General features: G+C 45.0%; 1 protein-coding gene across 10 annotated transcripts in view; it reads right to left on the bottom strand.

The window, feature by feature from the left end:
• The window catches only part of PALM2AKAP2 (PALM2 and AKAP2 fusion), a 388,965-nt gene that overhangs the window by 29,558 nt on the left and 335,300 nt on the right, over nt 1–24,107 (bottom strand). For 8 of the 10 annotated variants that reach the window (XM_063650274.1, XM_054500351.2, XM_063650271.1 and 5 more), the window contains one exon: nt 544–2,971. In XM_063650274.1, the coding sequence (XP_063506344.1) occupies nt 544–2,971 (2,428 nt within the window). Of the gene's footprint in view, nt 1–543; nt 2,972–11,112; nt 11,309–13,545; nt 13,681–24,107 lie in introns of those variants that run through there. The other 2 variants (XM_063650278.1, XM_063650279.1) reach the window with 2 other exon arrangements.

Genomic DNA, 24,107 nt, shown 5'->3' with positions numbered 1-24,107 from the left:
ACCCAGTTACACAGAAGATGAACAAAAACATTTTGCATGGACCAGTCTGCAATGCCAAGCCATGACTATCATTGCTGGGAAGGGAACCAGCATTCAGAAGGGGTTAGTTAGTAGAGGACATCTCCCAAATCAGATGGGTTTGATTTAACTAGATACTGAGGGTCAAGCTACTGATTCCAACATAGTCCACACATGGGTCCACTCTGATTCTATGCCACAAACAGCCTCTCCTCAGACAAGAGGCAGGCTTTCAAGTAAAAGAGAACAATTCTTTATAATAAACCAAGGCTAAAGCAGAACAACAAAGAAGGAGCTATTGCATCCTCTGGAAAGTGGCAAACTCCATCCAAGCTCAGGGTTCTTCTAGAGGACACTCTGACACTTTTGTTGCATGTCCCTGTATGCTGGAATTCTCATGCCAGTGTCCCCCCAACACTTATTCCAGACACACACAGAGGAGGCTCCACATAGAAACCCATGAGCTGGAATCAACAACAACAGACTGCTGTGGCGTCTGTCTCTCATGTAAGGCACCTCACTTACCTGGGGCAGTTTTGTAGCATGTTCTGGAGGGCAGCGATGGGGCATTCTTTGTCCTGGGGCTCTGCGTACTCTGCAAGACTTGTCTCTGCCTCTTCAGCTCCTCTTCCCTTTCCTGAGCTGCTCGGATCTCTTCCTCGATCATGGACAAAGTCCGCTGTTTCCTGGACCTCAGCTTGAAAGGCCCAACCATCACGTCGGATTCTTGAGTGGCCAGGATGGAGGCTGTGCTTCTCAGCTCAGCTGCCTCTGAGTACTTGCTGAAATAGCTTCCTTCGGGCCTGGTCTCCTCCATGTTAATCGGGCCACTGGACTGCACAGCTGGCAGTGGCTGGGGGGGCCCCCTTTCCCTGAGCGCCCTGTCTTCAGCAGGCAGAATCTTTGGTAATACATCCCTTTTCTCTTGAACAGGAGAAGACACCTGAGGTGGCTCAAACATGCTCTGAGGCTTTTCTGAGCCGAAAGCCCCGGCTTCAGCTTCCTCTACAGTCGCTTCAGGTCCCTGTTGCTCTGCTCCATCCCTGCTGCTTTTGGACACAGCTTTATCCACCTGCTCAGCTATGGCTTGTTGAATGGCATTCTGCACCAGGAGGCCAGCCTGATACTCCAAGGGATCATCAACCGACGGAGAGTCCCCCAGCATGGAGGAAGGGGAATAGAAACCATGATCACTAAATGACTTGGAGACGCCTTCTCCTCGGCCCTCTGAGGGGTTGTCAGTTTGTGGCGTCTGGGGCAGAGAAAAATCAGCCAGTGAATTTTCCTGGAGGGCATTGGTTGTCTCATTGGAGGCCCCGCTGTCACTGATGTTGTCCATGCTGAAATCATTGGATAGGGTCTCCAGGACTGTGGTATCCTGAGACCTCACTGACAATTCATCCAGACCAGAGTCAAGCTCCTCTTGGGTCAAGGAGACATTGACAGATCTTGAGAACTGATCCAAAATCCCATGGTCATCATCCTTGACCACGGTGAGGATGGCCCGGGCGCTCGTAAATTCTCCATCCTCAGCCCACAGTTTAGATAAGGGCCCACGTTTAGAAGGCTCGCTGTAGGGCCCTTCCTTCCCCTGAGGGGCTGTGTTACCCTGGCTTCCTGCTGCCGATGGGGTCTCCAGGGCACCGGGGGATTTCTGTCCCTTGGCGGCTGAGGCACCACTATCTTCTGGAGGTCCCCCAACAGAAGGTGGTCTCGGATTAGTCAGTGGCTTGTCTGAGTTGACTGACCCCAGAGGCCTGTAGAAAGGCTTGATGGAGAACAGCCTGGGTGTACTCTGGCCCTTGGCCACCGCTTGCCTGGAATTCTCCATCAGCTGAAATTGTTTGCGAGCAGCAGAGAAATCTATCTGCTCTGTGACAATGTCCTCCTTTGCTTTGTCAATCATGCTTGCGCGTTCATGAGAAGAGGCAGGGGCTGTGCAGAGCTGCGATGGGGGCTGCTGCTGCTGCTGCAATTGCTGCTGCTGCTGTAACTGCTGCTGCAGCAGCAACTGTTCCTGCTGTGCCCTTCTCTCCTTGCGCTCCTTGTACTTTTTGTGCGACTCCAGATGTTCCTCGTCCAGCTGCTCCTCAATGGTTTTTTCCTGCGGGGGATTCCACCATTTTGCTGCAATGCCAGGATTCTTCTTGACGGCCTGGCTGCGGATGAGCTCTCTCCTCTCCTTTTCCAGCTCCAGCATCTCTTCCGAAGGCCTCACTTTTCTAACGCAGTATTGTTCTTTCTCATGCTCATCATCCTCAAAGAGCTTGGAGGGCTTCTTGTCTTCATGGAAGGCACGCAGCTCAAACTTGGCCTCCTTCTTCAGTGTGGTGAGAGTGAACTCTCCATCTCGGGAAGAACACCGTGAGCTGGTTGTGGAGCTGGGGCTGACAGGTGCCTGCAGGCTGTCCCCCAGCGCATCTTTAGGCTGGCTGGGGGAATGGCCATTTGTTCTTTCTGCCTCTGCCATGGGGTCAGGGCTGCTATTACTGAGCTCGATGTGAGGAGGTGCCTGCCGGCTAGCTGTTCTCTCAATAGGTTCTGGCTGGGTCGCCTCGTGGACAGGGGGGCTTAGGCTGCCCACCAGAACCACTGCACCAGGCTCTGGGGAGGATGTTCCATTGTACGTTCCATCCACAGCAGAATCACAGCAGTTGGCCTCTAGCACCTCATCTAGATAGCGGATCTCTCTGGCGACATCATTATCCAGGGATTCGTGGTGATCAGTGAGGAGGCCATTATGGGGGGGTGAATAGAAAGCGGAGGGGTGGTCCATGGGATGTGGGGTAGAGGTGATTCCAGGAACACTTTTACATTCTGCAACAGACACCTCAATTTCCATGTTTTTGTGATCTGGGGAAAGAGAGCTGGCAGCAGGCTCCAGGAGGGTGGCACTATAGTTGTCTCCCTCGCTTTTCAGCCGGATATCATCCTCAGAAAGCTGGGGAGGCTTCTGGAATAAAGAGTAAACAAAAGTCAGGGTTAAATACTGCATCTCTTATGGATGTGAATGCTGACAAACTGACTCATAACTAAAAGGAAGGAAAATGGAAACCACAGTGACAAATTCTTTTGAATAGAATTTTCCTAATAATCCCTTAAATGTTCATTTTCTTGTAGTAACAGGTGCCCAATCCTCTCTAATTTATCGATTCCAGTTTGTTTACATGCTAGTGCCATTTTTAAATTTTATCTACTAAGGTGGAAGAGATTATATCATTATTGTACCAGAGTCTTCCCAAGTATTTTATAGCAAATGATTGCAGGCTATACAATAGGACTATTAATAGGATTGCAAAAAGAAGGTCCTTTTGTATGAACAGATCTTTAAAACATATGACTCTCTGCCAGATGTAATGCAGTTATTCTGGAGACAACAAACTTTTTGGAAAATCTCTCCAGAATAAAATACTGGAAAACAGTAGATCCCTTTAATGGCAGAACACAGGCTACAGTGCCTCACTGCCATGGCTGTAATTGACGATGTGCCTTATAAACACCATCACCAAAGCCACTGACTGCACAGCTCTGTTTTCTGGGATTGCATCAAAATAATAACTCTTCAGTTAAGAAGTCAGCATTGCTTTGAAAAACTAATGGCCAGTGGTACCTCTCCTCCAGTTTCTTAACTGCTTTATATGTGATATCTTCAGTTTGTGATTCAATAAGAAAACCCTATCTTCTTAATATTTTAAAATCCATCATATTTTTCTTTTCTTTTTTTTTTTTTTTTTTTTTTAAAGGAAGGAGGTTTTTTGTTTTGGGGTCTTTTTTTTTTTTTCTTTTTTTTGAGATGGGGTTTTGCTCTATGGCCCAGGCTAGAGTACAGTGGTGCCATCTTGGCTCACTGCAACCTCCACCTCCCGGGACTACTGGTGTGTGCTATCACCCCTGGCAGATTTTTATAATTTTTTTTTTTTTTTTTTGCAGAGACAGAGTTTCTCCATGTCTTCCAGGCTGGTCTTGAACTCCTGTACTCCAGCAATCTGCCCGCCTCAGCCTCCCAAAGTGCTGGGATTACAGACATGAGCCACCACGCCCAACCTATCCATCCTATTTTTCTACCAGTTATCTAGCCTATGTAATTTTGTTATTTGGCATTAGAAACATTAATTTTCAAATTATAAGATGATTTTCCTTTTCATATCAAAGGACTCTGGTTTATCTTAAAAAATTCCAGTAAAGTGTAAACTTAATTTGAGTTCCCATCAAGGACCTTACTAACACCTAGGTCGGCTTTGTTTCCCTGTCTCAAGTTTATAATGTGCCTAGTATTATTGACATAGGACAATGCAAAATTGCAAGAGGGTCTAATTTTCATTTATCTAAGGTTTCAACAATTTTAAATGCTTAGAATATGAAAACACCACCTTAGGATGATTCTCAGGAAATTAATTTCAAAATCCTTCCCAAAAAAGTAGATAATTATGGATTTGTTCTTGAGACCTAAGAAAACACGGGAGTTCATCGTAAGTGCTCTACACTGCCGTCAGAATGTTGAAAAACTCTCCGAGTTATCCATGAACTGGGGGGTTTCCTTCACTCTTCACTTTCCACATTTCCTTTCAGACTTAAATTATTCTAGTAATATATATGTCTTCTCCATTAACAGGCACAAATAATGAGTGTTCCTCTTTTGTCAACATCTTCTGTTCTCTGATTTTCTTCCAGTCTAGGTCTGGTCTTTGTTAAAGAGTGATACTTAACACAATTAATATTTATAATTGCTAACATCTTTATTTTTTATTTTTGACCATCATTAAATAGTAGCTTTTGCTGCCACTTTCCTTATTTTTTTTTTTAGAGACAAGCTCTTGTTCTGTTGCCCAGGCTGCAGCACAGTGATGTGATCATAGCTCACTGCAACCTTGAACTCCTGAGCTCATGGGATCCTCCTGCCTCAGTCTCCCTTAGGACTACAGGTGGGCATCACCATGCCTGGCTAATTTTTAAAATTTTTTGTAGAGATAGAGTCTCGCTATGTTGCCCAGGCTGGTCTCAAACTCCTGGACTCAAGCAGTCCAGCCAGCCTTGGCCTCCCAAAGTGCTGGGACTACAGGCATGAGCCACTCTGCATGGCCAGCCCTTTTAAAACTATTAACTAAACTTTTTGTTGGATGAGGCACGGTCAGTAACTTCTACTCATATATCACTAGAATTACACAAAATTTGAATGCTGAAACTTACTGGCTGCCATTCAGTTTCAAGTAAACCTAGGCCAAAATTAGCCCACTCCATGGAAAATTATTATTGGAATAAGAAGACAAAGAGAGATTCATGGTACTGCTAAGATGAGTCAGATTACCTACGGCACCCTTACACCGCTGGCTTCTTTTGGCCAATGACTCACTGCTAATATTCTGCATGGGAACAACAGAGCTCTCCTTCTATCCTTTTTGGCTTTGGGGCCGGGGTGGGTGGAGGGGAGTGGGAAATCAGTAGGAAGCTGGTAGGACTGAAATATGGTTAGAAAACACTGCTCTCCTGAAACACAAGATGCTTTAGAATACTTGAGGAGAGGAAGAAGGGCAACGTAATAGTAAAGGAAACTAAAAGGCAAATAATTAGTTCTATAGTTTAGTTAATTAATCCGTTCATTAAACATGAGGGGAGCTTATTCTGCAGGGTCATAATGAAATTAGCAGCAACAATAAGCTCCAGAAGACAACACCCTTAAAAAAAAAAAAAAATTAGTTCCCTGTACTTCCAAGAAAGCCCTAAGTCTATTTTAGAGTTTTCTTAGTCTGAATCAGGCAAGTGAAGAAATTGCTTCTCTTTGTCTCTTGTTGCTAATCACAGAGGAAGGGGTGATGGGGCTTATCTCCAAAGCCATTTCCCAAGAACACTTTTCCGCTCCTCACATCAGCATTGTCCCTTTCTGTTGAATGTTTCACACTTCAAGTGCTCGATGATGAATGAGCAGATGCCTTTCCATGTTTTCTTTTTAGGATTCAAAAATTGTATCAGCTCTTTCCAAGGCACACTTTTTGAACTAGAAATAGTTGTTTTGGTACCAAATTTTTAAAATCTAAGATGACAATTTGACAATATACTTTTGCAATTGTCTGAAAAAAAAATACAAAACTGCCATTATCTTTGAATCAGAAATTATTTTACAAGTAGTTATGTCTTCTGTAATCGGTCAAACTGAGATTTTAAAATATGCTAGTTAGTTGGCAGGGTGCAGTAGCTCATGCCTGTAATCCCACACTTTGGGAGGCCAAGATGAGCGGATCACTTGAGGTCAGGAGTTTGAGACCTGCCTGATCAACATGGTGAAACCCCCTCTCCACTAAAAATACAAAAGTTAGCCAGGCATGGTGGTGTACACCTGTAATCCCAGCTACTTGGCATAAGAATTGCTTCAACCTGGAGAGCGGAGGTTGCAGTGAGCCAAGGTAGTGCCACTGCATTCCAGTCTGGGCGAGGAAGTGAGACTCTGTCTCAAAAAAGGCTGGGTGCGGTGGCTCACACCTGTAATCCCAACATTTTGAGAGGCCAATGTGAGCGGATCACTTGAGGTCAGGAGTTTGAGACCAGTCTGACCAACATGGTGAAACCCTGTCTCCACTAAAAATACAAAAGTTGGCCAGGCATGGTGGTGTACACCTGTAATCCCAGCTATTTGGCAAGAGAATCACTTGAACCCGGAGAGTGGAGGTTGGAGCATTCCAGCCTGGGCGAGGAAGTAAGGCTTGGTCTCAAAAAGAAAAAAAAAAAAAAGCAGCCCGCACGGTGGCTCACCCCTGTAATCCCAGCACTATGGGAGGCTAAGGCAGGCAGATCACCTGAGGTAAGGTCAGGAGTTCGAGACCAGCCTGGCCAACATGGTGAAACCCCGTCTCTACTAAATATACAAAAAATTAGCCAGGCATGGTGGCAGGTGCCCCTGTAATCCCAGCTACTTGAGAGGCTGAGGCAGGAGAATTGCTTGAACCTGGGAGGACGAGGTTGCAGTGAGCCGAGATCGCGCCACGGCACTCCAGCCTAGTCAATAAGAGTGAAACTCCATCTCTCTCTCTCTCTCTCTCACACACACACACACACACACACACACACACAAAAAGGCTAGTTACTTGTTAAAAGTCAAACTTTGGGGGTTCCAGTGTAATTTGAGATGATTCCTTTCCGATACATTTTTTTAAACCTCTAGACACTGGAGGGTGTAAACAGGAAAGAGGCCCTATTTCTTGTGAGCTATATGGCATCCAGTCCCCCTTTCCCCATAAATTCAGAAAATTCTTCCTGACACTCAATTCCGTCTACTCAGGAAGCAGCAGGTTTAACCTCTAATTGGCATGGAAGTATTTAAAGAGATAAACAACTCTGAATTACTGATTCACAATCATGCACCAGAGGTCCTGAGGTTTTGTAAAGTTAGACAACAATGATAACAAAAGAGCGAATTCCTGAGTTCCACTGTCAGCAGTAAGAATTTGCCTTCATGCATGATGGCCTGATGGAATCAAAGCCACCGGCAACTACACCAGGTAAATGGAAATGGGCTGGAAATCCAACCTATCTGGATTGGGCAGGAATCTGGGCTTGGTATCGTCAGATGATGTCTTGTTTAAACCAACAAATGCTTATTGCTGTCTTTGAAGATAAGAAGGTCCAGAATTTTCTCCATGCTTCAAATTAGGTGAACGTGATTCCAGATTCAGATAAGATGCACATTAATTCAATCACCAGGAAAGCCCTTTTTGAAATGAACTATGCCGCAATGCAAAAACAGGAGGATATGAAAGAATCATCAAACTGGGTTTTCTAAGGTCAGAGAAAAACTAGGGTGCAAAGGGGCTGTGGGAGCTTTTTAGATCGGCCCAGCTCACCCTCCAGGTAGAGCCCTAACACCACGACACAGAAACCTGCCCTTCCCACTAAATTCCTAGAGTAGTTAACAGCTGGTTAGGATGTCTACCATTTACTTTCAAATACTTGATCGGGGCAATTTAATACAGCTGTGTGCTTCTGAAATTAGTTTAAATTACATTCCAGGGTCTGACAACCATCCTAACTGGGAATATAAACTCAAGGGATGGTCATCTAGGATCTAATGAGAGAGCCCACGCCCCACAGGTGGCTTCCTCCAGTACTTAGCTCCCTTTAACTCCCAAGAACCCTGAAGCTTTGCTAATTGGCATAATTAAGGTGAGAAATAGGTTTTCATTAGTGAAATTAGTGGCCTGTCAATTAGCATAATGAATGTTAGAAATCCGTGAAATTGGTGGTGTTTAAATTTGTGAATTAGAGATCTTCCTCACCCTTTCATAAAGGGGATATGCCAATAGCGTGAGCCCTTTGGTTTATACACCCTTAGGGATGGTGTTTGAGGTTTGAGAACTAAACAATCTTGTTTCTAGCCTTTGGCTCAGGGGACTTCGGTTGCTTACCACCCACTAAAATGGTAACAGAATCCTGTCTTCATAAAGTTGCCACATCTGTCTTCAGGCAAGGTGGGGTTGGAGCATCTAGAAACTTAGGGAGCTGAGATTTCTTCATAGTGTTTTTTATAAATGTTTATTTAACACAAGTCTGTATGAGTGCCAGAATTTGGTCCCAGAGACCTGTGTTTAATACAACCTGGTAGCCAGGCTGCAACTAAAGTCACCTTTATTTGCCAAAAAGTGTTTAGTAGTTTTGCAAAGCAAATTAGCGTGGCTTAATTTACAACACAGGTGCCTATGTCTCCACCTAAATAATGCAGACAATGTGGTAATTCAGAGTTTGGCATCCCAAGACCAGAGTCTGGAGTCATTTCTTGGCTGTACCTATAAAAGTCCTACCAGACTTTTTGTACTGTAATTATGGAATTCTGCTGAGAATAGAACTCCTTTGTAAGCAGGACTAATAATATCTCCCAAATCTGTTTTGAGAATTAAGTTAGAAAATGTACTTAAAAGTACTATGTAAACTGAAAAACGGTTAATGCAAATGTTCACTATTATTAAGCCATTTTACACTGAGGTTTAAATGACAGATATTATATTCTTTCTGGCAGCAGACTGATTTTCTTTTGGGAAAAGAGCAGGAGATTTTTAGAAGAAAAGAAATCAAGAAGAAAAGATGAAAGAAAAAAGGCCCAGGAAAGACTCAAAGTCAGAACCTATGGCAGCTCTAGTCTCCCTAATCTTCCCCCAACCCCAGATCCTTACATGTGAATTTTAGTTGAAGCTGAACACGACTAGGAAGATACAGTTGTGCTGCAACACACAAAATGTAATTTCACAAAATGTCCTTAAAAGTTAAGTCCTGAAATGCAGTAAGTGGAATGAGCAGTCAAGAACCACCCAGACCTGGGGCTCCAGTCATATGGGAAGCAGAGGAGGGGTCACACATTGGATAAAACAGAACGTGGTCCATCTCCACAACTCAACTAGCCAAATAAATGTACAAGTGAATGAGACAGCCCTGACAAGCCTGTCCTGTGGGCATGCTGTAAGTGTGGCATCCCCATTTTCTGGTTGACACATGTCTAATAGCTTATCATTTCACAGTACATGCACATACATATGTCAGCTGATGCTTGAAACATGGCCCTCTGTTAAGTGGGAAAGGCATGAATTTTATTTCAGTCTTAAAACTTCACAATAAGAGGTATAGAGAAATAGAGGGACGTTTCCCAAGATCACCTGGCTAGTAAGTACCCTAGCCGGGATTTGAAGGTGGGTTCTTCGCATTCTATCCTGATATATCAAAATGTAGTCTCAATAATAGGAGGCTTTTAAAATGACATGGGAAATGGTAAGAAGAGTGGATGGATCAAAAGAAAGTTAGCTTGGCTTTTTGGTTGATCTTTTGCTTGCCTGAATCTCTGCAGATGATGTGAGACTCAAATTTAGCTTTAAAAGTCGATGATCCCTTTACCTTCCTTATTCAGTCTTGGTCAGAAATAGATGAACTCCCTGGAGAGTTAACTCTCTGGAGACATATCTGTTGCTCTACATGTCAGCTAGAAATGTGACTTCTTGCACAGTCTTGGGGTTTCACCCTCTGGGCTGGTCTCTGAAGGGGTTCTGTTTCCTCTGGCCACTTGCCAGAGGTAAAATATTAAGATCCCATGTCCATGTCATTGTGATGGACACTGTGGGAAAAGGCTGCAACTCCTCACCAACACCACAAGTGAGATTCTAGAAGCCTGTTTACATTTGCACAGAAAACGCAACAGCAGGGCCCTGATCCCTGCCCCACTGGGCATAGACATCCATGTGTTCTTTCTGCCCAGGGTACCTAGGCCTACAGCTAGGCATGTCATGAGCAGAAATAACTTTAAGGAAGTGCATTTTCCTTAGCAGGCCTGCCTGAGCCCAGGCGGAGAGCAGAAAGGTGTCCTTCACCACGAGGACAAGGTTCACTGTGTTCACAGCCTCCCCTCTGCCCCACCATCCTCAGGCAGTTAAAGCTCGACAGTGTCCCTAACCCATCTCGACCTCCCAGGCTCCTAGCCTAGATGCACAGTGTGAACCAAATTACTCAAACATCAGGCTGTACAACCAGGTTTCTCTGCTTTGAATAACCCAGATTACTTCCTACTAAAGCCATGACATTTAAATTAGAAATGCTTTTCTCCAGATAATAGGTGACCCGATCCTTTAATCCAGTTATTTATAAGTTCCACCAAAAATATAAACTCACTCTTGGCCTAGGAACAGAGGCATGGCTATAAAACAAAACTTCCTCATAGCTGTGAGATCAGAGAGTATCTCCGTTTTCCCTTCTCATCCTGCCTCTCTTTTGTAAGTCACGTTTTCAGTACACAGGACCCAATGACAATCATGATGAAGGACTGGTTCCACGAGCTATGCATGGCTGTCTTTAGAGAGGTTCTTCCTAAACTTTTAACTTTCTGGCTAAGTCAGGATGTCTCCAGCACGAAGGCAAATGCAGAAGGGGTGAGGGTGGGGTGGGAGGAAGTGCACCTGGCTGGTGTATGATGCCCAGAAACCCAAAAGATGCCCACATCAGCTGAACCTCATCAGCTTTGGACAAACCAGGCAAAGCTGCAGTCAGGAGGTCTGGGGGAGGCTAACTCCCCAAACCGAGGGAACCCAAGGCATAAGGAAGGGGAACAGAAGTTGAAGAGGTCAACACTACCTTGGATCCATAAGCATATCCTGGGACCCTGCAGAGCTATATGCTCTCAGCCTGGGCCATGCGAGGTCCTCAGAGCTCCAAGGTGATGTGCCATCCCCAGCAAGACGCTCACAGACTTGGAGGGAGTGAGTACCAGTTCCCATAAGAAGAACGAATAGCACCAGGGGAAGAATGTGCTGCAGCAATAGCTGGAAATAAACTTCCAGCCCTCTTCAACGGCGCAAACTGTGCCGGGCAAAAAGAATTGAAGAAAGCGCGGTGCACCAAAGTTCCTAAGCAGGCTGGCTGCACCTCCTCTGGCCCTCCCTGCTGAAGACGGCAGGAAAGAGAAGGATCTGGGACTCCGAGTGGGCCGTTCCACCCTCCCCTGAAGGCACTGACAGCAGGAAAGTCTGGGAACTGCTTGCTGCAAGGATTAGACTTGGGCCTCTAAACCCGAGCCTACAAGCGGGAAGTGGAGGAGAGGAGAGGCCCCGGGTGATAACCTGGGCCACATTCCAGCCCTGAACAGGCTTTCCTCTTCCATCCCCCGAGCAGAGCTTCTTCTGGCTTGTAGAACTAGGGGCCCGTGTTGATTGTGGGAAACTGGGAACTAAGCCACTCCCTAAAGAGGCTAGAGCCTCCCCTCCTGGCTGATGGAAGACAGCTGGCCAAACTCCAGACCTCAAGCACTCCTGGGGCAAACGCAGGCTAAATTTGGACCCAGCAGGCTCGGGTCAATGCTGTGAGCCTTAAAAGGGGCAGATACTAAAAACACTTCTTGGTTTGCCTCCATGGATCTCCTGCCATGAAGCCATTACAGCTCAATGTGACTAGGGCAGTTCTAAAAAGAAAACTCAACCCTTTGGAGGCCAGGAGTCCTGTTCCTGCTTCTGCAGGTCCAGCCTTTTTTTCTGAGAGCTTCTACGGTATTGGTCAAAAGAGTAATCACTGTTCTGCTATTCTCTCTGTCTTATGCCTCAGGTACAGGTCTGAAGACGGGATGAAAATACTTCTGGAACTCCCCACCCCTTCACTGGAAACAAGGCTTCCCTGTGTCTTGACCCACATTCCTAGTGAAGGAGACTGGTCAATTTCTCATAGAACGGAGTCTCCCCCAGCACCATAGCTTAGCCTATTAATAACCTCCTCTTAGCCCTGCTGAAAAGTCAGTGGCTCCAATCACATCTGGAAAATGTTAAGGTGTTATTTGATGAATATATTTACAGCTTGGGCTTTCTGTGAAAGAAACTGAAGATAGTGTGTGTGGTGGGGCTCAGCAGTGGGGAGGGGAGGAAAGGAAGGAAGCTGCTGTTGCCTTTTCTGCAGCAGCTGATGAAAGGGTTGTTTCTTTCCGTTACTTGGAGACCCACTTCTTACAGGAGTGACTGGGAGGCTTCCGGGTTTCCCGTGAATGAGGAGAGATGTGAGTTTCATGTTTTCCTCAATGGGGGATACTGAGGGCCCTATCAAGGAGCCCTCGGCCGCTCTTCTCACCAAAGGCCCTGTTCACTGGAGATTATTTTGCAAGGTAGTCCCCACCCCAGAATAAACCAAGCTCAAGGCCACAGAGGGAACTCTGGCTCCTGCAAGCTGAGATTTCTAGGGTAACCGATTCTGCTAAAGACAAAAGCAAGCCTAGTTTTTCAGTTCTTTATAAATTTGCTGTGTCCCTCTTGGTTTAAAAATAGTTCCAGATCTTGGGTTCACGCCTGGTGAGCAGGTCATGGCAGGGATCAAAAGTCAAACGCCACTGTGGACCAGCAGAAGCCACTATATTGAGGCAGAGCCCCAAGAAAAGAGAAAACAGTGCCAGATGCATTTGTGGTTAACCCTCTGTCTACAGATGATTCTGTGCCTATGAATGAAGCTGGTGAGGGTCTCCTTCCATACCCATGGGACCTCCAAGAGACAGGCACCACACATTCCCCCCAAAACCATATTCCCCCAAGCCACCCTGTAAATGTGGTGAGTTCTACAGCATGGAAACAGAAGGCTAGCTGTAGACCACAAGACTGAGTCTCTTGAACGAATGCTAGAGGATGGCTAAGAAACGAGGCACCAGAATCACCGAGTCACTTGGTTCCGTTCTGGAAAAGGGCACACAGATTCTCACAGACACACTTTCACCATCTGCAAAGCGTGGTCTGCCACAGACGACTCATATAGCTTTGCACTGTATGTGCAGGACTGAGCGTCCTCTTTGCCTCTTAGCACAAAAGCTGAGTTTTACAAGATTTGCAAAAAAAAAAAAAAAAAAGAGAGAGAGAGAGAGAGAGAGAGAAGCAAGACACCAGTCTGAGCTCGGCTGCCTACTCTCCAGCAAGAAAGGACCCACAGCACATGACAGACTCAGAAAACCTCCTCCATAAAGACACTGGCCTCAAAAAAGACCCCTGTCCTTTCAAATTAGAAAGAAAAGGACACGAAGATAAGTCAGCAGACTCGGCTTACCCTGCCCAGAGTGCGCGCCTCAAACCTCTTCAGTGAGAACTGCCTTTTTCCAGACAGATTCCTGCGTGCACCCTGGCTCAAGCTGGACAAATTCCTCCTGAGCCTCCTGACGGAAGACTGTGATGTCACCGTGGGCCCTCCCTCTGCTCCCTAAAAGGCCATTCACACAAAGAAGGACTTTAACCTCCTTCGGAGAGGCCTGGCCCCTCCCTGGCTGGCCGGAGCTGGAGGGCAGCGGCATTCCCAGCGAGAGCAGGCCCGGCCTGCTCCTGTCACACTCAGGGCTGAGCAGGGAGGCGGCGTTGATGTGAATCAGTTAGCATTGATGTGAATCAGCTACCGCTGTCTTCTCAGCAATTCAGAGGTGGGCCCTGGGACAAACAGGGAATTGATATCCCAGGGGTATTGAGGCAGCAAAAAATCTGAAAGACCCTGGAGAAATCTCCAGTTAGACAGACTTTTCAGGACAGCTTGCGGTGTGTGCTTGTGCGTGTGTACGTGCAGGTGGTATGTGCATGTGTGCGTGTGTGTGTGTGTGATAACAAATGCTCACCACAGAACATTCAGAAAATAAAAAATATTCATTACCCCTCCAATCAGAAAAAAGTTAATATTTTATTTCATTCCATTGTCATCTTCTCAGAAATACATATTTAATATCATTGAGACCAGACAGTAAATGCAATTCTGTGCCAACTTTTTCTTTTTACTCATATCATTTCACAAGCACTTTTTATGTTATTAAATGGCCCTTGTAAGATGTATTTTAAGTGGCTATATTATAGTCCATGCCAAAGTGGACAGATGCATCTGAAGTCTGAGATGAGTGCTCTAATTCCAAGGAATATCTGGAGGAAGTGGCTGCACCATCCCGTGGCTAACAACAGTCCTCTGCCATTGAGAAAACAGATGCGCATTTGCCTTGAATAGAGACATCAGTGTCACCTCAGAATAGGGCCCCCCGCACTACACTAAGTCTAACCGGGAGCTGGCGTGTTTATCAGTGACCCCTGCCTGATAACACCCGCTGGCTCAACTCTGCCTCCAGATTCCGTCCACCTCGTTCCCTGGAACTCTACGTTGACCTGGAAAATTTGGGGCATAACTTAACGGGCAGAACTAGAAAATCAGTTGGAATTCCAGGTCAGTTCAGTACCATGAAGTACTCACTTTTTCAGTAAGATTTTAGAGGTCAAAGAGAACTGAGATTTACAGTAAACTGGGGAAAAGATGACAAACGCCACACATGGTTCTGTGGGGCCAGCTCATCTCAGGTCAGTTTTAGAGCAGTTTGTCCTGGTGAGCAGCTGAAAGATGGAACAGAGTTCACCTGTGGTCTGCACACCAGCCAGCATAGCAGTCCTCCTGGGACCCTCCCAAGCACACGAGTCAAGGAAGGGATAATCAGAGTAGATGGAGCCCAGGAAGGCTCTTTTGAAAAGGAGGCTAAAAGTAGACTTTACAACCATTTACAGCATCTAAACAACATTTTCCATATGCTAAAAAATTTTCCAAATTTATTTAGAAATATTGGGGAGTTCCTCAGTGACTGACTTGGTGGTATCAAGTCACCAGGGAGCTCCAAGGGAACTCCGAATTTATGTTGCCCCGTGGAATAATCGGAATGTTCTGTTGTGTAGTCAAAGGTACTTCAAGATGCTACTTAGTCATCTAAAGTAAAATGAGGCAGAAATCACACGCCAATGGCATTGCTCTGCTTGAGAATGAAGAACCAGGGAAGGACTTTCCACTATGAGGTGCCCTCGACCAGCGATGCAAGAGGGGTACCCAGGACCCACTCCATTACCACACCTGTCCCTCCAAACCCGTGGGAAGATTTGTTTAAGAGAAAGGTTTTAAATCTGCCCTATTCACAAGAGACAACTGTATGTGCTCTTAAAGTACTATTTTCCAAAGAGTAGGTTTGCAAATGACCTGGCGTCTCAGAGACGCCAGAGTCCGCTACACACACAAACACACATATGCTCCACCCACACACAGGCATACTGTTGTGTGTTGACTTGAGTCATCTCCACAAGTTCTTATGTTGAACTCCTAACACCAAGGACCTCAGAATGTGACCTTATTTGGAGATCAGTCTTTACAGAGGTAATCACGTTTAAGTGAAGTCACCAGGGTGGGCCCTAATGCAGTATGACTAGGGTCTTTAGAATAAGAGGAAATGTAGACACAGAGATGTGCATAGAGGGAACACAACTATTTATAAGCCAAGGAGAGGGGCCTGGAACAGATCGTTCCCTCACAGCCCTCCGAAGGAACCAACTCTGCTGAGGATTTTGTGCTTCTAGCCTCCCAACTGTGAGACTATAAATTTCTGTTGTTTAAGCCTCCCCCCACCAATTTGTGATACCTTGTCATAACAACCCTAGCAAACTAATCTATATACTCACACATACACACCCATGCATTTGTATTTGTGCGTGCACACAAAAACACACATTCACACAGTTCCCTGAGTCTCCCCTCAACCCAAGCTGCAAAAATAGGGTTGAGGTTAGAAAAATACTCTATGGCAAAGTCACAGTTAGGTACTCCAGAAAAGTGGATTATACTCAGAGGCAGAGGGAGACATGAACAACCAGCAAGCTAGCCTGAGGCTGCAAAAGCATAAACGGAGCCATCCCACACTTGATGACAGTGGAGTCTCTGGAGAGAAATGATCAGGGTAGAATCCAGCAGGTTACATCCAGCTGCAGCTCACACCTCTACACCCTCCAAGTGTAGACTCTGAGCTTGGGGTGGGTTTTCTGAAAACAAATTTGCACTGTTTTGCCGTAACCTGATTTCGTTAGTTTCTGAGGGTGGCTTGCCCTGGGGGAAAAGAAGCCATTTTGAAACTTGGTCCTGGTTGACTGGGAAGTAAACTTCAATTTATGAAGTTGCCCAGTAGCCACTGGGGTTTAAAGACAATTGATACCATTATGATCATCATGCAGCCAATATCTATGGTGCGCCTACTGTGTGCCTTGTCTGTGCCACATACCCTTCCATACCTTCTATTTAATCCTCCCATTAATGGCAAAGTGGGGATTATCAGGCACTCTGCAGAGGGGCAGACCCCAGCCAATGGCAGCCACCTACCCCCTAGGGTCACCCCACTGGTTAGGAACAGAGCTCTAGCTAGAAGCCATGAATCCCCAAAATGCAGCAGGGCTCATGGAAGCCGCACCAGGCAGCTCAGGAAGGAGCAGACCCAAGAAGCGTTTGGGCTAATGCAAATAAAAGAAAAAAATCTTAAGGCCAGGACCAGTGGCTCACACCTGTGAAATCCCAGCACCTTGGGAGGCTGAAGCGGGAGAATCGATCACTTGAGTTCAGGAGTTTGAGACCAGCCCGGGCAACGTAGTGAGACCTTGTCTCTACAAAATTTGAAAATTAGCCAGGCTCGGTGGCATGCACCTGTAGTCCAGCTACTTGGGAGGCTGAGGCAGGAGGAACTTGAGCCTGGGAGGTCAAGGCTGCAGTGAGCCATGATCAAAAAAGAAAAAACCTTAAGAAGTGTCTGTAATGTAAGGCAGCAAGAGACGACTTTGAAAGCGTAGGCCAGCTGCTAGGAGCTTTGGGAAGGCCTCATTTCCCTTCTAGGTCTTAGTTTTCTGGTCAGTAAAATGAGATCCCAGGTACATAAACCCTCACAATTCACTTCTCCTAATCTCTGTAAGTTCTGTGGTTTTAGCATGAACTTTGGGCAAAGGTGAACTCGTTTTGAGTGGGCAGAGTCTCAAGAAAGGCTGCAAGAGGATAGGAGCAGCAGCTGCCTTGGAAACCAGGTGATACTTTTGCCGAGAGGGATTTTAAGAGTTCCCAGAAAGAGGCGCGGCTTGTAGACAATCCCCTTGTCAGAACTTTATCTCTTTAACAGAAGGATTTTATTCTGCTAAATGTAACTATCCCATTTGTGACAGTTAGCAGTCACTAGTACCTTAGTGTGACAGAAAGTTCCAAAAACAGGTTTGAAGGGCTAAGGAAGGAATGAGGCCCGCAGGGTAGAGAGGCTGGCTTCAAACACAGTTAAGAGCCAGCCTATTGCCTGGAATTGCAAAGTAGCAGGTGCAGGGGAAAGGGTGGCACTGGAAGGTTCCCCTCCCTGCTTCCTGGCGCTTAGGGAAGCTGGGGCAGCTTTTCAAGCTGCTCCAAGGCCCAATTCAAGGCACACAGAGAAGGAAGCCTGGGCCTCACAACTGCCCTTCCTCCTCACACGCCCAGTCTTGTCCTCTCCCTCCTTATCCTTCAGGTAGGTTCCTCCTCCAAGCCCCGTCACCAGAAGACCCTACATCTCAGCATAGAGCCAGGTCTTTAAAACAATTTGCACTTACATGTAAATCAGATGGGAATACTTACAATTTAAGACAGGCGTTTGTTTACCCAAAGGAATCCCTGATTGGAGTAAAGTGTGGGAAACTAAGACACACTTAGCCCTTAATTTATTAAGGGGAAAATGATGAGAAAAGGCAAACAGAAACAGCAACTCTCTTTAGAAAGGCTTAAAGAACACCCAGACCTGGTAATGCTTCTCCAGTGCTCAGGGCACAGAAAGCTACAGAGCAGAGGGTTGAGAAGAATCCACAAGAACATACAAACATATGGACCTCTCAGCTATGTACGTCATGCACCATGATCTCATTTATTCCCATTAGAAATATTATTTGAAATACTATTTTATACAAAAAATTAAATAGTTGTCAACTCCTGGCCTTCGCCCTCCCCACTGCATCCTGCAGTCTTTCAGTGTTTCCTACAACTGTCTCCAATATTGCCGCTCAAAAAGCAGGCTTTCGGCCCGGGCACAGTGGCTTATGCCTGTAATCCCAGCACTTTGGGAAGCCAAGCCAGGCAAATCACCTGAGGTCAGGAGTTCAAGACCAGCCTGGCCAACATGGTGAAACCTCATCTCTACTAAAAAATAGAAAAATTAGCCGGGTATAGCGGTGCATGCCTATAATCCCAGCTACTCGGGAGGCTGAGGCAGGAGAATCTCTTGAATCCAGGAGGCAGAGGTTGCAGTGAGCCGAGATCTCACCACTGCACTCTAGCCTGGGCAACAGAGCAAGACTCCGTCTCAAAAAAAAGGGCAGGCTTTCAGAGAGAAGGGGGTCTGAAGCCCTAATGTGTGTTGTATTTCATTCCAGAACCAGGTGAAGCTACTGGTGACATTTAAGGGAAAGGCACTGAGAAGTCTAGCAGGCCAATAAAATGTCCCCATCCCCTGATATGCACCCCATTTCTACCCCAAGTCTGTTGAGTTCCCCCGTCAAGGATCTTCGACTCAAGAGATGACTCTGCTGTCTGCCTCAGGCATGATATCTTATCTCCTGCAGGAGCAATGGCACCATCTTGTTGCATTGGGGAGGACAGACTTTTAGAAGACATGTATCACAATCTTATAACAGTGAAAACCTACAGGTGATGAAAATGTGTAGTCTAAGTATCAGCATTTGAAAATTTTGATTTGTATAACTAACAGAATGCTATGCAGCCTGTGGAAAGGATATTTATCATAATTGCATGACAACCTGAAATGATGCTATATAAATAGGTATGTGCAAAAGGGGTGTACAGTTCAAGTCAAGAATCAACTTTGGCATCCGACAGACCTGGGGCCCTTCTCTGTAAAATGGCATAATACCACTGCTAACTTAGGGAGCAGTTGTAAAACATGACATGCTCACCACAGGGCTTGTCATACAGTAAAATGATTCAACCAATGGTGGTTCAAATAGAAATAAACTGGGAAAATATTCACAACGCACGTTATTATAATGGCTTGATGGTGTTAAAATATAAAGGACACTTGCAATCAATAAAAAAGGTCAACAACCCAAACATAAAACTAGACAAAAGATATGGATAGACAGTTCACAAAAAGAAATATAAACTATTCTTAGACATACAAAATGACTCTCAGTCCCATTTATAAAAAAGAAACACAAAATAAAAATTACAAGTTTTCCACCTATAAATTAGTTATCAGCATGTAATGAGAGAGGTACCCTCATCCAACTCCATAAAGTTGGATGGCAATTTGGCAATATGGACCCAACTTTAAAATACACAATGCTTTTGACCCAGTGGTTATACTTCCAAGAATTTATACTACAACCATAGAGGCACATGTAGAAAATGATCTATTCACAAGGATCTCCAATGCTGCAATGTTTGCAATAATAAAAGACTAGAAATAACCTAAATTAATAGGGAACTGTTATTTTCTTTTCTTTTCTTTTCTTTTTTTTTGAGACGGAGTCTCACTCCGTCACCAGGCTGGAGTGCAGTGGCGCGATCTTGACTCACTGCAACCTCTGCCTCCCAGGTTCAAGCAAATCTCCTGCTTCAGACTCCCGAGTAGCTGGGACTACAGGCGCACACCACCACGCCCAGCTAATTTTTGTATTTTTAGTAGAGACGGATTTTCACCATGTTGGCCAGGATGGTCTCGATCTCTTGACCTCATGATTTGCCCACTTCGGCCTCCCAAAGTGCTGGGATTACAGGCGTGAGCCACTGTGCCTGGCCTGATGTTTTCATTAAATGGAATATTATACAACTTTAAAAGAATAGAAGAACTCCCAGCTCTATAAAAATTTATATGTAGCAATCTTCAAAATCTACTAATAAATGCTATGGAACATTTTATAAAGAGCATGTTACCTTTGATGTTAACAAACATGAATATGAATAATCTTATATGTATATATTTTTATTTGTATATATGTAGGTATGCGTGTATATATATTTGCATATTCATAAGCTATCCCTGGAAGGACACATAAGCAACCTATCACAAAGATTTTCTCTGGACATCAGGGGGTCACTGGACATCAGGTGTAGGTGTAGGTAAGCTTCTATTCACTGTGATGTAGGACATCAGGTGTAGGTAAGCTTCTATTCACTGTGTTCTTTTCTACACCTTTCCAATGTTAGAATATGTGCATATATTAACTTCTGAAAAAAGGAAGTAAGCATTTAAAAATACAGAGAGACAGGTGGGAAAGCACTAAAAGGAAATATGGCACTCCTGATGGGTGATTAGGCACCTGGAGGAGATAAATTCACTCTCTAAAAGTCAAGAAGGCTGGGCGCAGTGGCTGATACCTGTAATCCCAGCACTTTGGGAGGCTGAGGTGGGCAGATCACTTAAGGCCAGGAGCTTGAGACCAGCCTGGCCAACATTGCAAAATCCTGTCTCTACTACAAATACAAAAAATTAGCCGGGCATGGTGGTGGGCTCCTGTAGTCCCAGTTACTTAGGAGGCAGAGGCAGGAGAATCACTTGAACCTGGGAGGTAGAGGTTGCAGTGAGCTGAGATTGTGCTACTGCACTCCAGCCTGGGTGACAGGCAAGACTCCATCTCAAAAACAAAAATTAAATTAAATAATAAAATAAGGATATAATTTGTGTGTGTGTGTGTGTATTTCTGTATATATACATGGAATATATATATAATATATATACATGGAATATATATAAAATATATATTCCATTTTATAAAAAGATCAGTTCCCTATTAATTTAGGTTATTTCTAGTCTTTTATTGTTGCAAACATTGTGGCATTGGAGATCCTTGAATATAGATCATTTTCTACATGTGCCTCCATGGCTGTAGTATAAATTCTTGGAAGTAGAACTACACACACACACACACACACAACAACACATATATATATATATATATCTTACACTATATATATATACTTTATTCTATATATATAGTTTGCCTTCTCTCTATAGTTCTGTCTCTCTCTCTATATATATATAGCTTATCTGTGGCTGCTGTGGTTTTAATGTGTCTCCCAAAATTCATGTGTTGGAAACTTAATCCCAAATACAACAGTGTTGAAAGGTGGAACCTTGAAGAGGCGATAAGGTCATGAGGGCTCTGACCTCACCAATGGTCAACCCAGGAATGGATTCATTATCAAAGTAAGACTGGCCCTCTCTTGTCTCTCACAGGTTGTATGCTCTTTTGCCTTCTGACCTTCTTCTATGGGATGAGACAGCCTCCAGAAATGTAAGAACTAAATCTCTGTTCTTTATAAATTACTCAGACTCAGGTATCCTCTTTTAGCAGCAGAAATTAGACAAAGACAGTGGTTAACCCTGGAGAATAGGAATGGGGGAAACTCAGTGCTAAAGGGGTGATGAAAAGCTGAAGTGGAGTCCATAGTTTTTATTTCATAGAGATGTGGATTACTGGCAGGGTACAGTGGCTCATGTCTGTAATCCCAGCACTTGGGGAGGCTGAGGTGGGAAGATAGCTTGAGCCCAGGAGTTCAAGACCAGCCTGGGCAACACAGTGAGACCCCATCTCTACAAAAAATAATTTTAAAAAGTGAACCGGGCATGGTGGCATGAACCTATAGTCCCAGCTACTTGGGACGCTGAGGCAGGAGGATTACATGAGCCTGGGAGGTTGAGGCTGCAGTGAGCTGTGATCACATCACTGCACTCCAGTCTGGGCAACAGAGTGAGACCCTGTCTCAAAAGGCAAACAAACAAGAAACAAAAACAAAACAAAAACAAACAAACAAAGATGCATATTACTGAGCATGTATTAGTATTGTAATTGGAAAAGCAAGGATTGAGAGTATCATACATAAATTAAAAAGTTACAAATTCAAGCTTTAAATACATTTAGACTTTTAAATGGCCAGGGCTCATCTACTTGTTACGTTTTACAGCACCCCTGATCTCCATTTTCCATCCACATATTAAAAAGTGAGGTCTTTAATAGAGCCACAGTGAACAAATGTGTACCAAAACTTGGCCATCTCTTGAGGAGGTTTTGCTTTCTGGCTGTAATTTATTATCTGTTTAGGAGTACTCTCACTCTACACAGCTGTATGACAATATCACCTTCCGTTTTCACTGAAGATAAGTTATTGGCTCACTGCTATACATAGACATTTTCCTTCCAAGAGCTGCCTATTCCCAGAAAAGTTGGGAAACACGCTGTGAGTAACCAGATTCCCCCTTGGGAATCAAATGTCGTAGAATTTCATGAACTATGTCACAGACAGAATATGTCATAGGAAAATCCCACTGAAGAATTTCCCAAGGACTGATCAGTCAAGTAGAGAACAAAAAATAGGAGGCCGGCTTATCCATTATTCTAAGCGATGTTCACTTTTTTGGTTCCATTTAACTTAAATGTACAGGAGAGTGAATCTAGTAATCTCCTCACCTACCTACAAGGTGCGCGTGTGTGCGCGCGCACACACACACACACACATACACACATACGCGCGTTCATTAAATTTGAGTCCCATTTTTTCTTTTAGTATTTTAAAATTTTGAGTAAAGTTTTAAAAATAATATTTTGGGTTTGTTTAATCTAGTCTTCCACAGGCAAAAAGCACCATATCTCTTATTAATGTTTAAAGTGAATGCTGGGGCTTGGAACAGAATGTAACTCTGCACTTAGGCAATCCCAAATTCCATACTGATTATGTATGGGATTCCTACCCTTCTGTTACTTAATTCCTATCCATCCGGTGGAGCCTGAGGGTCTAAGGTCAGTGGTGGACTCTATGGGAGCTGAGTCCAGGGAACAGAACAGGTCTCTCTCGTAGATTTACCCACCATGCTCTTCCCTGCTCAAAGGCAGGTGTTACATGGCAAACCTTCACTTCTCCAAGACAATGTTCACAATGCCAGAGGAGAAAGAAAAACCATCAGAGATGCTTTTTCGATGAAATCATTGGTGAGTTCTAAGAACACTTAACAAAAGGACCTACCACTTTCCAACAGGAAAACGGTTTGATCTGATGGAATCAGCTACCTATTGATTGCAGGGAAACTGGTGGAAGGTTCTAAAAGGTTTAGAGATCCCTGCACAGAACCACCCCACCATCGTGGATATCAGCATCACTGTGAATTGCCACCCACTCTGGGAACTCGTGAATAGTCTTGTCTCAAGTTTCTTCAAAAGCACAAAGCCTCATGTGTAGCCAGGCTGTGCAGCAAACAGAACTCTAATCCAATTCACTCTGACACACTCTGGCAGGAAAAGAGAACTCGAGGAAAGTCCAGATGGTCAGTCTGAGAGTCCTGCTCCACTAGGGTTAAGTGGTAATTCTGGATCAGGACAGGCACTGGGGACACTGGCCTAATGAGAAACAGGACACGGCGGGCAGCCAAGGGGCAATGAAGACTCAAGCCAGGGCCACTAATTTTTCTCCCATCTCATGCAGCAAACGGATGCCACTCTCTACAAGAGATTCTGAGCATGGTACCAAGAGGTGCACTTGTGGTTTGAAGCAAACGATATTTGCCCTTGACAGTGAGGACCTGACCCTGGTTCTGACTGTGATTCTGCCCCAGCCCCGGCCTTTAGCCAGAACCAGGGGAACCACATGGACTCGCACCTCTCTTGCCCACAGCTCTGCTCTCCCAAGCCCACCCTGGAGCAGCACTGCTGGACCACGCTCTGGGAAAAGTTTAGGCAGCCAGACTCTGGGAGCAGCTGAGGGCTGGTCACCTGTTTCCGTCCACTGCTTTTATGGCTCTGAATGCCAGGAAGGAACGTCTGCAGGAGAAGGAA

This window comes from Pongo pygmaeus, chromosome 13, assembly GCF_028885625.2.
Source record: "Pongo pygmaeus isolate AG05252 chromosome 13, NHGRI_mPonPyg2-v2.0_pri, whole genome shotgun sequence".
NCBI lineage: Eukaryota > Metazoa > Chordata > Mammalia > Primates > Hominidae > Pongo > Pongo pygmaeus.
Note: the sequence above shows the minus strand (reverse complement) of the source record. Positions and strands in the feature narration are given on the sequence as shown.